The sequence below is a fragment of the Phalacrocorax carbo genome, chromosome 2, assembly GCF_963921805.1.
Source record: "Phalacrocorax carbo chromosome 2, bPhaCar2.1, whole genome shotgun sequence".
Taxonomy (NCBI): Eukaryota; Metazoa; Chordata; class Aves; order Suliformes; family Phalacrocoracidae; genus Phalacrocorax; species Phalacrocorax carbo.
The window spans coordinates 163,094,890-163,111,051 of record NC_087514.1 but is presented as its reverse complement, the minus strand read 5'-3'; the positions used below and the strand labels follow the sequence as shown (position 1 = coordinate 163,111,051).

Below are 16,162 nucleotides of genomic sequence, written 5' to 3'. Positions count from 1 at the left end.
AAACATATGCAAGCTGGTTATCTAACTTGCTTCTGCTCCATGATCCCCTCCCCAGCTCTGTGCAGGCCTGTTCCTTCAGGCTGTTGCTCCCATAGCTGGATAAGCTGGGCCTATGTCTTGCCTTTTGGTCATGCCAGCACCTGTATGTTTCCTGGACCGACTGTCTGAGTCAGGACATCAGGTCGCGATGCGGTGGTTAGAGGATTTGGCAGGTGAAGTGTCTGGGGACCTGCCGCGTTTGATAGGAAGGGGCATGAGGAAAGGAACTTGGGGGTGAGATCCTGGTCTGGGGAGATATTGGGAGGATCTAATCTAAATAATAGCAAACAAAGGTAAATATATACATATATTTGAGAAACAGAGGAAGAAGAGATACACAGGACACATTCACACGTATATTTATACACACTACCCAAACGCAAGGAGGCCTTATTAGATCAAAAGTGAAAGATTACCTTTTAAAAATTGTAATTAAAGGAAATCAAGTTGCCCAAAGTGTGAGATTTTCTAAGCGAGAGCAGGCCGGGCAGAGCTTTCACTGGCACCTAGTGGTTCGTTGCAGAGACAGAATCACTGCAGCCGATGGCACAGCTTCACTTCCAAAGTGGGTTTATCTGGGACAGCAGAGGCTCTGGTCAGACCAGGAGGTCACCACTTCCAAACTGGGCTTAGGAAGAGACATTTTTGGACATAGCCTAGCCCTGCCCTGACAACTTTGTCTATGAAGCCCTTTTGGGGATGAGCGTGCACCATTCTGAGTCTATTTTTGACTGCATGAGAAAAAATTTGGGGTCATACCAAGGCATATTTGATCTCTTCTTTTCTTGGACTCTGGGGCTTTGTATGAGCCTGAGGGGACAGCAGGCAGATCTGGTCTGTTTGAAGGAGAGGGTGAGCTGTGGGGGAACTCACCTGGGAAAATGCAGATGTCAGTGGTGAGAAATAGGAGCTCTGAGGGCACAAGTCATCCACCCTGCTAGAGGCGTCCACTTTAGAATAAGGTAAATTGTGCCCAGGTGGATGAATGGACACTGACAGAGCTGGAACAGCACGATCCTGGCCCCTTCCTCCAGATCTCTCTGGCAGCAAAAGAGTCACACAAATGGTCCCCGCAGCTTCCCCAGGTCCTGTCTCAGCCTCTGTCCCTCCGTGGTGCCACACGCCAAGATGGGACCAGCTGATGGAGCTGCTGACTGGCACCATCCGAAGGGTTGGTACCCAGGATCTGTGGGGAGGTATTAAGGAAACAGGAAGGATGGAAAAGGCAGAGCATGTTGCCTGAGGAGTCCTGCACATGAGGAATCTCACCTCAGCGTACATGGGGTCTACTGTGGCCTAACACCATGGTCTCCTGTCTGTCCAGGAGCTCCTGTGGCACTTTCATGCATCAAAGCACAACACCTTCAGTAAAGCAAACTGAGTGAGGCTTGTGTATCTTCTGCTGTGCAAGTGCTGGTATAAAGATGGTTAGGTTTGTATGACTTCCTTCACTGGACTGGGATACAAGCTGGAATGTAGGCACACCTTCATTCTGGTTTGCTAGCTCATGCTGCTGGTTTGTACTGGGGTATAAAGCAGACTTTATCCGGGGCACATACAGTGTGTAGCCTAGACCTGAATTCCATGGACCCTGTAACCTTGAAATTCCTTCTGTGAGCACCTCACCATCTCCTGCCTCAGTTTCCCTGAACCAAAGAGGAGGAGAATAGCATGTTTGCAGCCTTGTGTCGTATTTAGGACAGGATTGGAGGTGCTGGCTTATGCAGGAATGAGTGTTATTGTCCAACCTCAGAGACACAGGACAGCCCCAGGGAAGAGTCATGCTGAAGCAGCTTTTCATCATGCACATGCTCCTAAATCCTTCCCAAAGAAGCATCCTGGGCTAGAGCTTCCTGCTGAGTCTCTAAGCCTCATTGTGCAGGGCAGACCCGGGAAGGTCTGGGCACCTTCTCTGAGTTCCTGCTCAGGCAGTGCTCATCACTCTGCTAAATGAAGTCCATATGCCTCAATATCCACCCTTGTCAAATCTGCACGTTCCTTTTGTGCTTTCATTGAACATTAAAAGGGATCCTTTGCTGGTAACTAGGCACCAGCCTCTGTTTCTACCTCCCCGCAGGGGGATTGCAAGCTGCTAGGGACACAGAAATACTCCCTGAAAGGCATCTTTCCTCTCCTGACACTTCCTGGAGCAAGTCCCAGACAATCAGCCTGGGAAGGAAGAAGGAGGCTTGCAGCACTGTGGGTTGTTTTCACAACAACAACAACAAAAAAAACACCAAACACTCTCAGCTGGGGCAAAAGAGAAATGGCCTGATCGTGACCCACTGGCTGCCAGAGGGGGGAGAGGGCAGGATGGGGGGACCAGAGCTGCTGGGAAGAACTACAATTCCCAGAAGGCAGTGCGAGCCAGGGACCCTTCCAGCTTCCCACCAACATAGCGGTGCAGAAGAAAGGCACATCAGGGAGAAATTCTCCTCCTCTCCCTCCCCATGCTCCTGCTGACACCTTGGTGGCGGCATGAAAATCCCTCCCAGCAGTGCGAGTCGAGAGCATCTCCCCTGTCCTCCCCCTGCTCCTTCAACCTTTGCTCTTTGTCTTTGTTTCGCTTCACCCTTCCTCCGGTAGCTCTCACTGCACCGGCCACAGACTTCCTTTAGGTCAGCCCAGCTGCGGCTGCAACACAACTTGCAGCCAAGTCGAAAGCACTGTTGTGCCACTGAGACTTCCCCGGAGGAGAGAAATGCCAGCCAGAGATTGATGGCCTGCTCAGGTAAGATGCTTTCAGCCAACCGCCTTTCATTTGTCCAGGTAGCCCAAATAAAAGATGAAGCAACTCCCTGGAATCTGATTCTGTCCTTGGTTCAAACCCTGAGCCTGGGGGATTGCAGAGCTGGAAGTAAAGGTAGGATTTGGATCTGTACGATCTGGATAATGGGGAAGGAAAAAAAAAAAAGGGAAGAAAGTAGACAGGAATGTCTTCTTTTACCCTGATCTTATTGCTTTTTGGCAAAATCCAGAGGCAATTGAAATGCTGCTGCTGGTGAGGTGTTTCCTCTGAGGGACGGGTGTGAGCATCCATGACAAGGAGAGGCGCCGTGGACACCGCCGCGAGCCCGGCACCCGCTCCACCTGTAGCTGCGGCTGAGCACGTCCCCTGAGCATCAGCCAGACGTGACAGGAGGGTCCTCGGTGGTGGGAGGCTAAATCTGCTACCCGCTCAGGGGGTTAATGAACTTCCTTGGGAAAAATACACTAATGAACTTTGCTGAGACCTCTTTCCAGCCTGGCTGCTGCTGAGGCTTTGTCTGATGAATCAAAACCTGTTGTAGATGTCACATAGCTGCTCCCACACCTAGGGAGGGGGGCCTGGGCCCCTCGGAGTCTCTCCTCCACTAGCAAGCAATAAACACAATTCCTGCTCCAAGTGAGTCTATTTTGTCTCTCCTGGCTCAGTATAATTTTGCAGGTAGCTGGTTTTTTTGTTTTTATTTCTGTTTTTGTTTTCCTGTGGTTCCTTTGTACCAGCATGGAGAATTCAGCTTGGACAGGAGCACCGTTGTGCTTCAGTGGTGGCTCTTACCAGCATCAGTGGGACCCAGATGGGTTAGCTGAAGGGAAAACATGAGCGGCACAACTAAATCCAAAGTGGTAAATGCCCACTGCATTTACCACTCTGACCTCTCTCCTCTGAGGATCATGTAGCTGCAAATTCTGCATCGCAATTGTGCTTGGAGGTTTGTACTCTATATCTCCCATTGCCTGTCCCCTGATCCATGGTGTTCTCCCTCCCCAGCCCCCTACCCCTTGGTGACAGGCTCCCCAGGGACTCATCTTCTCAGCCACAGCCTTCCCACCGACCCAGCCATCCAGGGACAGATTTCACTGACAACCCATGTTCTTTCTGGCAGCCTGCCCCATAACTGGTGATTTTGGCAGCAGCACCTTCAGCCGTCAGTACCATCAGTAAAAGACTGCCCAGCCACGTATAGTCTTGCTGACAGTCATCTCCAGCACCACTGTCTTCCTCCCCTCAGTCTTTCTAGCTCTTTTCCCTGCTGCAGTTCAGAGTCTTGCTAGGAGATGTTGCTCACATCTCTGTTGGCCCTGATATTCTTTTTCTAATGGAAATACACAGGACCCAGACCCTGCTGTCAGTTGAACCTGCTTGGACAAGACAAAGTCACTTAAGGTTTCCATGTCTCACCTCTCCAGCTGCCCACTGAGGACACCATTGACCTGTCTTCTGTGCATGGTTGTCTGCCAGTACAAAGCAGCACACCTCAGGCTGCAAATGGTGCCCAGTTTGGTTTTCTTCTATGTTTTGGGGATTTTGGTTGCTGCGCAGTCACTCCTCAAAAAATGGGACTTATTACAAATATTGCTTCAAAGTGCATTAATTAATTAACTTATTTACTTATACATCTTGGTCAGAGGTCAGGGGAATATTCTGAGAGTAAATCACTAGCGCAGCAATAGTAGAAACAAAACCCCAGCGTCACTGCAGCAGCAAGTGCATCACAGCTCCCCCATTGTCAGGGGACATTAGCTTCTTCCTGCTCTCTGCTGCAGCCCAGCTGAGCCTGGGGCTTCAAAGGTCTCAGGTTCAGTCCGCCATGGAGCAGCCGAGGTGCCGTCCGTTGTGTTTACATAGCAAACACCAGAGGTGGAGGAGAAATAATGCCTTAATAATTCTCCCTTTATTTTTTTAGTCTGGCAATCCAAGTCTCCAGAAATGCCAGGAAAGCATCTCCAGGGGATCAGGGGAGGCAGGAGATGGAGTTACAAGCATTGCATCTGCAAGCTGAGGTGGAAGGAGGCTGAGAAATGAGGAAGACCACAGACTACTTGTTGGCCTGGCTTACAGCAGCAGCACCCTTTCCCCTACAGGGAATAAAGTGCATCCATTAAAGTACACTTTGATGAGCGTGTCCTGATGGTTTTTGCATCCTCCCAGACAGTCCATCCTCATAACATTCTGGCTTTTTTGTGCCTGCTGGCTGCTTGGCAGCCCCATCACGCACCGCTGGGTGCAGGGCGCTGCTGCCATGAGGGACTTGGTTAAGCGCATGGTGCTAAAGACACACCCATGTCAGGAGTGTGGCAAATCCTTCAGCAAGAAGGGAAACCTGAAGAGACACCAGCGGATCCACACAGCAGAGGAGCTCTTCACTTGTGGGGAGTGTGGGAGGCGCTTCACCACCCGGGGCCACCTTACAACCCACCAGAGCATCCACACAGGAGAGAGGCCCTTCTGCTGTGGGGAGTGCGGGCGCTGTTTCCGCCTGGAGATATGCCTGGCCGCCCACCAGAAGACACACGCCAAGGGTGGTCCTTACCTCTGCACCCGCTGCGGCAAGAGCCTGAGCACAAAGATCTACTTCAATATCCACATGCGGACACACACCGAGAAAAGGCCATTCGCCTGCACTGAGTGTGGGAAGAGCTTTGTGAAAAAGGGGACCCTCACTGCCCACAGGGAGACCCACAAGAGGGAGAAGCCTTTCAAATGTCCTGACTGCGGTAGGTGCTTTGGGCAAAGTGCCACACTGCTGGCCCACCAGAAGATACATCTCCGCGGGGGGCCTTTCATTTGTACGGAGTGTGGGAAGAGCTTGAGCACCAAACGGTATTTCAATGTCCACCAGAGGAACCATGTTAAGCAAAAGCCGCTTGAGGGACACATCAATGGCGTGTCTCTCCAAGTCATCCAAATTAAAGAGGAGCCTGATTTTGCCTTCAGGTCAGAGGAGAATACGTTGGAGAATATGACTCACGAAGGAGTTGTAGCCCAGGGGTGTAGCACACCTAGAAACCCATCTAATCCAAAAAGCCCTCCTTGGAAAATACAGATTAAGGAGGAATCAGACGCACCCACTGATGACACGGCAAACATTACTGCAATAGCCTGCCAGAAGCTTTACATCAAGGAAGAGCCACCAGAAAACCCAGACTATGGAAAGCTTTTTGATCCAAAGATCCCACTGATGGCTTTACAGGGGAGACAGCTTAAAAAGGAAGAAGATGCTGATGGGCAGCATGAATGGGAATTCAGTAACCAGGTGCTCCATGTGAAGGAAGAACCACAGGAAAGCACTGAATTTGGGATGTATCATGGGCAGAAGCCAAACCTCAGTGCTAGCCAGAGGATCCAAATTAAAGAGGAACCTCGTGTGGAGGCCAACCAGCAGGAGAGCCAGAGCCCGAAGAGAAAGCAGATGAAATGCTATCAGCCCACCATAAAGGGGATGGTGGAGAACCGGGAGAAACCCATGTCCAAGAAAGATCCCTCAACAAAAGGAGGTCCCAAGGGTGAACGCATATTCCCCTGTCCCGAGTGCGGGAAGAGTTTCAATCAGAAATCCAACCTGACCAGGCACAGGAAGATTCACACAAGCGAGGGACCGTACAAGTGCAGTGAGTGCGGGGAGAGTTTCCGCATGAACCGCAAGCTGATCCGCCACCAGCGAGTCCACATGAGCGAGCCCTTCAAATGCACCGAATGCGGGAAGAGCTTCACCCAGCGGTCAAATCTGGTTCGGCACCAGAGGATCCACACCAAGGAGGAGCCCTACCAGTGCCCTGAGTGCGAGAAGACCTTCAACCAGAAGGCCAACCTCTTCCGTCACCAAACAATCCACGTCCGCATGGGGCCTTGCAAGTGCACCAAGTGTGGGAAATGCTTCCCCCAGAAGCGCCACCTGATTAAACACCAGCTGCTCCACTCCCGAGGTGGGGCTTACAAGTGTGGGGTCTGTGGGAAGCGCTACCGGCTGAAGAAGTACCTGAGGAGGCACCAGAAGATCCATGCACGGGAAGGAACTGCTCCCTGCGCAAAACAAGGGGAGGCCACAAGGACCGGCAGTGGACCCCACCACACTGAACAGAGAGCACTGGCGCCCATGAAGAGTGAAGAGGAGAGCTGAGTGGGTCTGGTGTCTGCCCCTGGGGGAAAGCCTTTTGGGGAGGAGGAGGGATGGAGGCAAACTCTGCTCGCCTTATATATGCAGTACCTGGGGGTGGGGAGGTCAGCCTCAGGGGACAGTGAGGTTGAGGGGGCAGAGCAGTGCTGGAAACCAGTCCTCTGCAGCTTTTCTGAGGACAACCCTTGGGTACCACCGGCTCACAGCTGTGGGATGGGGCTGGAGAGCCAAGCCTCCTCAGAGCACTTGGAGATGGCGAGATAAGAGCTTGGCACCCTTCATAATGGTATGCTTGTGCCTCTAAAGGCTGCCAAAGTTGTGGATTTCAGAATTGTCTTGTGTGGCCAATATATAGCCAGGAGGACCAGGTAGGATTTATTTTTATTACTTTTTCTGAGAAAGCTGAAGGGAACCTCTCCCATCTAGGCAAGGATTTAAAGCAAGGGCCAGATCTCTTCTTCTCCCTCTTGTAGCTCTGATCCATACCTTGATCCTACTGGGCCGATGGATCCTTGTCAGCTGGGTGGTACAGATTTGGGAGAAACTACTGCCAGCCAGACCAGGGTTTTAAGCCTTGAATCCTCCAAACCAGGCTCCCAGGTTGGCCTAAGACAGGTCCCTAAAACTGAGTTATGCAAAATCAGTGACTGTTTTTCCAAAGCTAGCCCAGAGGCCTCCAGATTGTATTTTGGTTTGTGCCCCCACAACCCCACCGAGTGGCTGTAAATGAGAATGGCTTTTCTTAGCATCAACTTTTATATCTCTGATGAGCAGGTGGCTTTGCCACCACAAGTCCCAGAGGCTTGAGCCGGCACTGGTGCTGGTTCTCAGCCATCTGCTTCCCTGTTACTGTGAAGCTCTTGGTAGGATATTGACTTTATTCGGCATATATTTAGGGAATTCAAACTGAGCAGCAGGAATAGTAGAAAAAGTCTTCAGACTTTATGGACTACAGAACTGGAACTTGTTTCCCGGTTGGGATGTTTTCCCTTCCCCTCCCTGGTGTAAAGGGAACTGTGCAGCTACTCAAAAACATGGACAGTTCAGCAGTCTTCATTGCCCACTACTGAGGATTTTGCTTGAGTGTTCCCTGGTCAGATGGATCTTTGTGTCTTGAAAGACCCTAGTGAAGTGGAGATGTGGAGGGAATCCACAATCCCCTGAGTCACTGCCCATGATTTCTGCAGCAGTGCTACGTGGCCACCTGGGCACTGCAGAGCAAAGACAGATATTAGGGTTTGTTGTGTTGCTTTAATATATAGAGTCCAAGAGGCAAGTAGAAAAATGTTCCATGGTGAAATAGTAGCTCTACCTCTCTGGTTTTGTGCAGGAAAAGAAGCCCCCTCCCCACCTCCAAGGAACACACCACTTCCTTCTCCCAGGACATGTTGCAGATGGCATCCTCTCGGAACCATCTGAAAGTCGTGAAGTATGACTCTGGGAAGTTACCCGCTGTGATGCTTCAGACCCAAGCTGCTGGCTGTCTGCATTGCCTGCTCTAGAGCAGGGAAACTGAGGCATGGAGGAAAGGAAGGGAACAGGACAAATTGTACTTGAGCTTTGCCTTTACCAGCTACTTGGACACCATTGGGGTGAGGTGTTTTGACGCAGTGGCTCAAGCCCAACACTGAGTACAGCTGCCAAACCCCAAAAGCACAGTGTAATTTTGGTGTTTAGACTCCCTCAGTGTCACGATCCACTGTGGGTTGAACAGTTTGGCAGAGGTTAAACCCCCTTGCTTTCCAACCGACCTCAGATAATTCTGGGAGGTTGGGGGCGGCTGGGCTTAACTTCTGATTAACTCCAATGTGTTATCGTGACTAGGTTCCTTTTACATTCTCAGAAACAGAATTAAGACTCAAAATGGAGTCAAGTGCCAAGTCACTTTATTTGGCCAGAAATAGGGTCAGGAGAGAAAAGCAAAGGAAGGGAGAAAAAAAAATGGTGAAAAAGAGAATGAGAGGGAGAGAGGGAGGGAGTGGGACTGTTGCGATAGCTATCACCATGGATCTGTGGCAGTCCGTCCAGTCTGGGCACAGGGGGGAGTCTGGGCATCTGATGCATCTTTGAAGGCAGTGGAAGGGGGGATGTTCCAGAACACACTCCCGTCGTCTCTGCTGGTTTCCCCTTTTATAAAGTTGCTCCCTTGCATAGTCAGTAGCTGTTCTGCGCACCCCTGCCTGCCACTCGGCGGTGGGGCGTGTGCCCAGTACTGTCGCTAGAGGGTGCTTGAAAGTTCTAGAGGGTACGAGCAACCCCCCATATGTTGCCAGTCGGCCTTGGGCCCGGGCGTACGCGCAGAGGACGAGTACTCAGAGATAACAGGGCGCACGTTCCTGCCGGGTTGGCCTTGGTGATTAAACTGTTCCGCTCAGCTGCCGTAGTGATCAGGCTTTAGTAGTGAAACTTGCCTGCCAACCACGTTGAGACAAGTTTCTAGTCCCTGACACTCAGCCTTTGATATAATCAGGCCCAGGACGTGATTTCAAACAGCAAAGCAAGCTCTGACAGCCTCTGAAGGAGCCTACCTCTGTCCTCTCACCTATATGTTGTAGTCAAATTGATCGATATGAAGCTTCCCCTCAAATCCTTCTAACTTGGTGGAGATGCATTTCTGGGACAGAAAAGGCAGATATATAGAGGAAAACAACAAGTTTAGGATGTCCTAGGGGAGTCTAAGGGACACCCTTATTAGAAAAATGGGTCTGGGCCAAATGGTGGGTAGTATACTTCACTGCAGGACTGGGAAACTATGTTCCTTGGGAAGAATATGGCTGAGCCAAACTAGAGAAGCAAAACAGCCTCCATTAGGCTTACTGAGGGGCAGAGGTACAGCAGAGCCCTCTGGTGAGGAGAAAGTAATCACCAGATGGCTACCATTTATTTCCTTTTCATTAGCGTAGCATAGGGCCCTGGAGATTGTTACCAAGAAGAGGAACTGGTATGAGAGGTTTGCCAGTTGTGTTACTGTGTCCCTGCACATAGAGAGGGCACTGAGCCTATGTCAGTAGCTTTCCTGGACGTCACTGGATCTTCCATTGTTGACCATGGCCAGTGTGGATGTCCCAGCTTCTGGGGAAAATCAAAGCTGATAGACTGCAATACCTCCTCAATAAAGTAAGTGTTTAAAGAAAAAAGGAAAACAAGTGAGACTCTTTTCTGGTTTTTCTTTTTTTTTTTTCTCCTAAGTTGTTACTGAGAGAACCACACTGCATTCTACCCACACTGCAGCAGGTGAACAATGCCAGAGAAAGATGCATACCAGTGGTAACAAAATGGATGCTGCCAGCGAAGACCCTTCTGTGCTCTGCTGATTGCGTTGACCAGCTGTCCAACTACGCCGAGAGCTCATACCTCCACATACTGACCCCAGGGCTGCCGTCAGTGACCCATACATAGGCACTGTGTGAAGTGCCCTAAGGTGTCTGCACAGGACTAGAAAGACACAGGCCTTATGGGAGGCCGTGACCTTTCTGGATGAGCAACTGGAGGCAGGAAGAGCATCTCAAATTACAGCAGACACCGTGGTGTGAGAAACAGAAATGATGCCCTAAATATGGGTCTTTTTACCCATGAGGTGTATAAACTCCACTCTTGGTGTCCGGCCTTTGCATGAAGTGCAAAGGGAGACTTCCTTGGGTGCCACCAAGGTCTGCCTGGGGCATTTCACTATGACTTTCTCAAGGACACCTCTAAAGAGACACCTTGCAGATAGTTTGGGATGCCAGCTCTGGTGTCTGCTGCTGACAGTTGTTTTGGGTTTGGATCAGGACCATGGAATAATCCTAGCTCCATGAGAAAAAATTGATTTATCTGGGGATTGATCAAAGCCAAATCCTCACCCCCCAGTAGCGAAACAGCCTTCATCCTTTTCTCCCTAAACCCATTAGAAGGGTCCCCAGATAATAATAAAATGCTTAAAGTCCAAATCATTGCCCCATTCTCCACTGCATGGATTTTATGCAGAAAACCACATCTGCAAGCATTCACTGAGCAGTTTCAGTCACCAAGTGAAAAGAATGCCCACAAGGTCTGATTTTGCTTTCAGGTCTATACAGTAAATTCAGCATGGTCAAGCTGAAACCAATGGAGTTAAATCAAAGTAAAAATTATGTTAATTAAGAGACATCCAAGCTCTGATGACTTTTAAAAAAGAAGTCTTCTGGTCTTACACAGTGGGTCAGGTAGGGCTTGTCTTGAGTCACTTGCTTTCCTATTTCTAGACATGCAAATTGTTTCTGTGGATTTCAGGAGGAATTTGGCTGTGGGACCTTTTTGGATCACCTTGTTGACTCATTGACTATCTGTGTGTATCTTCTCAGCATCAGTTCTGTCTCCAGCATTCAGCATAGCCTGTCTAGAGGAGAGATGGAGACAGGCTGTGTTGGGGAGCACTTGAGCAAGAGTGCGTATTTTGTGCTTCAATGGGACGTCTGGAGCTGATTGACGTTCAGCATGCTCTCGTATGGTGGGAATGAGAGGGTCTTTGGCGTCAGAGCAAATATCTGTTCCAACATAAGTGCCTTGGGATGTTTACTTGCCCTTTGAGAACGTGACAGTTCCCATGAGAACTTCTTTGAGAATCCCAGGCTGCAGGGAGCCTGGTGTCCCCACAGATGGGGAATGAGGAGTCAAAAAAGACCAGGGTGAAAACTGAGTGGGCAACAGGACACTCAGTATCACGTACTTCTACACGTGCTTTATTTGGTCACTTTCAACTAGCAGCCTCCACAGGGAATGAGTATTTACTTCCCACCACCACCTTAGCTAACTCTCATCCCATCCAGAGCCAAAGTGATGCGACCAGGTAGCATCACACAGGACCAGGTTGTCAAGCTGAATTGGCTGTAGCCCAGGCACACCTGGAGCGACTGCCTCCATCTCCTGACCCAAAGCACGGTTTCTCCCTTGAAAGTGATTTCTTATGCTGGAACAAAACAAAGGTGAGACACCTCCATCAAAGGACCAAAGCTTCTGACTAGTCCCCACCTGCAGATTTTCTGGATAAGGTCATAGAAAAATCTGTGATCTCCTTTTCTAAAGTCAGTGTTAGCCAGAAAACAAAAGCAGCCCCTGCAATGGGGTAGGTGAGGTGGGCAGTGCTGGCCTGTGGCTCTCTGCCAATCGCACGGGCCGTGATTACAGCCCGTTGCTATCCTTTGTAAAAGGACTGCTGCCCCACTGCTCACTCTTTTTTCCCACCCCAAGCTGATTTCTGTCTCTTCTGCTTCTGTCTGCCTTCTTCCCTGGCAAGCTGCTCTTTCAAGGACACCAACCTCCTCCAAGTCACTGCAGACTGAAGGCAGAAGTAGGAAGCAGAGATCTGGAGATCCTTCCCTACCAAGTCCAGGATTTTCTCCTTTTTCATCATCTGAAAAATAGGAGAAGATGCTTTGCAAGTGGAATAAGATACAGACTGTTCTCATTTCTACATGTGTATCAGCCTCTGAGGAACAAAACAGACTGAACAGTGAGGGTCTCAATGTAGAGGACAGCTTCTGCTGGGGGAGCAACAGGGTTTTGAAGTTAGGCAAGAATAAGCCATCATTAAACCTGTGCTGAAGTCCCCTCGCCCTTAGACATGTCTGCAGAACAGAAAATGAGTCCCTGCAGGAGGGCTGGGAACAGCACTGATGTGAGCTCTCTTTGGTGAGAAAGGACTTACGCAACTATATGTTGATCATGTGAACTACAAGCTAAGCAGCCCTGAAAACTAGTTACTCCTAGTCACCGCTCAAAGTGTTGCCCTAGGGCTGCAGGCAGAGATTACTTAGAGTCTTCTGCTGCACAGATGAGCTGTGGTGCGTTGTGCATAGCCAAGGGCACAGGCTTATCCAGGCAGTATTCCAGGGCCCAAAACTTCCCCATCAGAGTTGGACAGGCAAAGAAACAGAAAAAAAAACCCCTTGTGACAAAGAATGTGTTACTTCAATCAAGTTAATTTATAATAATTTTAACTAGCTTGGGGTAGGTTGAAGAGCAGAGAGAGGAGGGGAAATGTGAGGTATGGAAGAGGCGACTGTAAAGCCTCTGACAGATGGCAAAATGAGTTGTGCATCAGATCTAACAACATGAAGGAGAGACACAGAGCCTGGGAAACACCATGAAAACCTGGTTTCCCTGCAGGAAGGTGTTAGGGTCAGATCAAACCTCACTTACAGCTTCACCTGTTCGTATTAAGTTAATTTATTATCAATGACTTCAGATTACATCAAAGCCCCATGTTGGGTGATGCAACTGATGACTCCATTTGCTGCTCATGGTGGGCTGAAGGAGGAATGAGCTTGTGGTTGTTCCTGCACCTTCCTGGGTTCTTGCTCTGCTCTGCAAAGCACCGCCTGCTGTTGTTTTACTAGGCTGAGCATCAGGGTCCTGAGGGCACCAGTAAGCCTTAATGTCCCTGACCAACCCCAAAGGGAGCTTGTGACTGCTACGTCCAGCCCCGAGAGAGTGCAGCCCACGGGCACTGTCTGCATGAGGTTCCCCATGGCTCCCCACGCCTTGGGGAGCAACCAGCCCTCACCGCTCCTAGACACAGAGTCAGGTTGTGTGGGGCTGTCTCAAGGAAGCAGCAGGAGAGCGGGGGGCTGCGTGGGCACACAGATACCACAGCATTCCCAAAAGCACCTGTAAGCCTCTCTGCCTGTATCTGTGCACAAGAGCTGAAGTGCAGGAAGGAAAGATAAATCAGGAGAGCTTGTTTCCTGAGCATAAGCCCTTGTGTAGTCATTGTTACAAGATGATCTTTAATTGCAAAAACCCCTAACCAGCCCCTTACATTCCTGCCTCTGTCCCCAGCTAAGGGTTCAGGTGTGACCAAAAGCTGAGGAGCTTGTGATGAATTTCCTTGGACAGACCACGCAAAATCAGGCTAGCTCACACACACATAGACACACCATCCCTATGGAATTAAAGGGAAAGATGGGAAAACAAGTCACAGATCAGCATCCCTTTGCTCACTCTGCAGGCAGCAGCATCTTAAAGGCACAAGTGGGGCACAGCTCATCTCTCCAGACTTTCCTCCTGTCCATAAAGCAGAGTATGGTATAAATTACTCCAGACCCTATAGATGTTCCTTATTGCTTCTCTCTATTAAAGCCCAGGGGGACAGAGCATGGGGCACTCCTGTTCCAAGCAGGACCTGTAGAGGTTCATCTTTTGCTTTTCCAGCCTTCTGGCATGTCCCCATCTTATGGTTCCAGGGAAGAGGGATGCTCTCAGGTACCATGGATGCACCTAGCCCAGGTGGTCTGGGAGCCCTATTCCTGCAGCACTGTCTGCCTCCCTTTGAGCCCTTTTCTCCTGGATAGTTTTGGAAACCTTTGACTCAGGTTTCCTGTGGCTCAGCATTTCAGCCCCTGTGATTAGTTGTCTGTCAGAATGGGTCTTCTTTTAACTCCAAAAGACTTTCCTGTTAAATATAGGAAAAAGTCTGCAGCAAAGAAAATAGCAGTCTATTTTTCATTTTAACATCTCCATGCAAGTAATAAGCCTGATCCATCTTTAGCTCGACATAGGGGGCCCCTTTCTGCTCACCAAATTGCTTGCAGATGCTGGGGGCTCAGAGCAGCTCAGCTGCTAATGCACAGCCTAATGTTGCTTAGCTCCACTCCGCTTGCTTTTCGCAAATTAATTGCCAAGCACCCAGCATGGAAAGTGGCACAAGGCTGTGAAGGTCTGTGCTAGTATTGCATGCCAGCTTGGTCAGCCAGATGCCGAGTTTGAGGAGAAAAGGCATTCTGCTGCCTTCAGCAAGACAATTCCCAGGGTTTAGCCCCAGTCTGCAGGGGAATTTTGGACAGCAGGCATGCCATGGCAGCGTTATACCTCTGTGCAGTCTGAATATGACCTCTATACCCACATGCTTCAGTGTGTAGCTCTGCCTTGTGACGCCCTTATCCGGCAGCATAAAAGTATTCAATTCTGGTAAAGAAGCGTCACCGCCGGGAGCGGGTCAGGCTCCACCAGAGATGCTGTGCAAGGGGGTGCAGCCAAGGACTGCTGCTGAGCTCAGGCCGTGTAGGGGCGTCACTGGCAGCCCAGCGCCGCGTGCCTACCTGGAAACGGCTCCGGCTCCTCAGCAGAGCATTACGGCTTAGGTCACGGTGAGTTAAACTGGGGTTAAAGCACTTGTCCCCCTGTTATGGTCTCCTCTTTCCATCAGTATAATTTGGAGACACTTGAATTTAGGTGCTTAATTTAAGCATCTTAACTCTGAGCTGAATCCCAGCCAGGGAGTCAAAGGCCTGAATTCACCCTGTCAGACTCTTTGACCATAAGCTGGAAAGGGGCCAAGAAGCAATTTAATGTAAAGGAGTAAAGGAAGTTTCTGGTCCTCTGGAAGTTTTTTTCACTTTACTGTGAATTCATGAATCCTTCAAGCTGACAAAAAATGGGAAAATTAGGACTCCTAATTGTAAAGCCAGCAAAAAATTCTGAAAATTTTTCAATCTTCCTACATAAAAAATAAGTGCATGTTTATATTTTGGTAGGTTGGTGGTGTTTTTCTTTCACTTAGGAGGAGTCAATCCTATCCTAAAAAAAAAAAAAAAGTTTCATTATTGGGTAAAAGTAAAGGTTTGTTTAAATTTGTGTTTGTTTTCCAGGAAAAAAGGTTGAAAAAAATTTTAACTTTACCTGGAACAAACTCTTGGCTTGCCAGCAGATCGGATACTACCACATACTCATCCACGTCTACTTTAAATAAAGGGCTCTTCAGATTTCCTAAGTGCTTATATTAAAATGGGTGAATGAATAAGGGGTATAAGTGCTTTTGTTGGAAATAAAAGCATGCATGTTTCTAAGAGTGCAACAATAAGAAAGGGTAGTGGATGTGACCAAGCCTGTTGTACTCCCGTGGTTGCCTCCACCAAAGTAGTGGTCAGGAATGAAAGAGGGAGTAAAACAAGTGCTTTTCCTTCCAAATAAAGTAAATATATAAAGAAAACTTGGAAATGAACTGAAGCAGGGGCAGAGGGGATAACCCAATGCCATGGCTCAGAGCTGAACACAGGAGTCCCAATATCAACCTCTGTTTGGTGCTTTTTACATCAAACCCCAGTTCCTGCTCTGTCTTTAGCTATGGCAATTCAAGCGCTTATTCCATAAATGAGAGCTCTGGATGTGCTTTTTTTCCAGCTTTGGCACTGCAATGCAGTTTTATTTCCTGTCCTTCCCAGCAGGTTTACATTGTGGTGGTTTGAAGAAAGTAACATCATGAAAGGGATGCTAGAAATAGGAAC

At 49.2% G+C, this 16,162-nt stretch overlaps 1 protein-coding gene across 2 annotated transcripts; it reads left to right on the top strand.

The window, feature by feature from the left end:
- Window positions 1-2,415: 2,415 nt before the first annotated feature.
- On the top strand, window positions 2,416-15,396 carry LOC104048443 (zinc finger protein 616-like). Of its 2 annotated transcripts, XM_064445134.1 has the most exons (3): window positions 2,416-2,770; window positions 4,710-6,923; window positions 8,251-15,396. In XM_064445134.1, the coding sequence occupies exon 2, from the start codon at window positions 5,046-5,048 to the stop codon at window positions 6,921-6,923; it is 1,878 nt and encodes a 625-aa protein (XP_064301204.1). In that variant the 5' UTR covers window positions 2,416-2,770; window positions 4,710-5,045; the 3' UTR covers window positions 8,251-15,396. The 2 variants fall into 2 exon arrangements, with proteins under 2 accessions (XP_064301204.1, XP_064301203.1); XM_064445133.1 differs by lacking the exon at window positions 8,251-15,396 and having other exon boundaries at window positions 4,710-6,924.
- The last annotated feature ends 766 nt before the right edge of the window (window positions 15,397-16,162 follow it).

Coding starts and splice junctions, on each gene's coding strand:
- LOC104048443 (XM_064445134.1), top strand. CDS start 5,046: ATGAGGGACTTGGTTAAGCGCATGGTGCTAAAGACACACCCATGTCAG.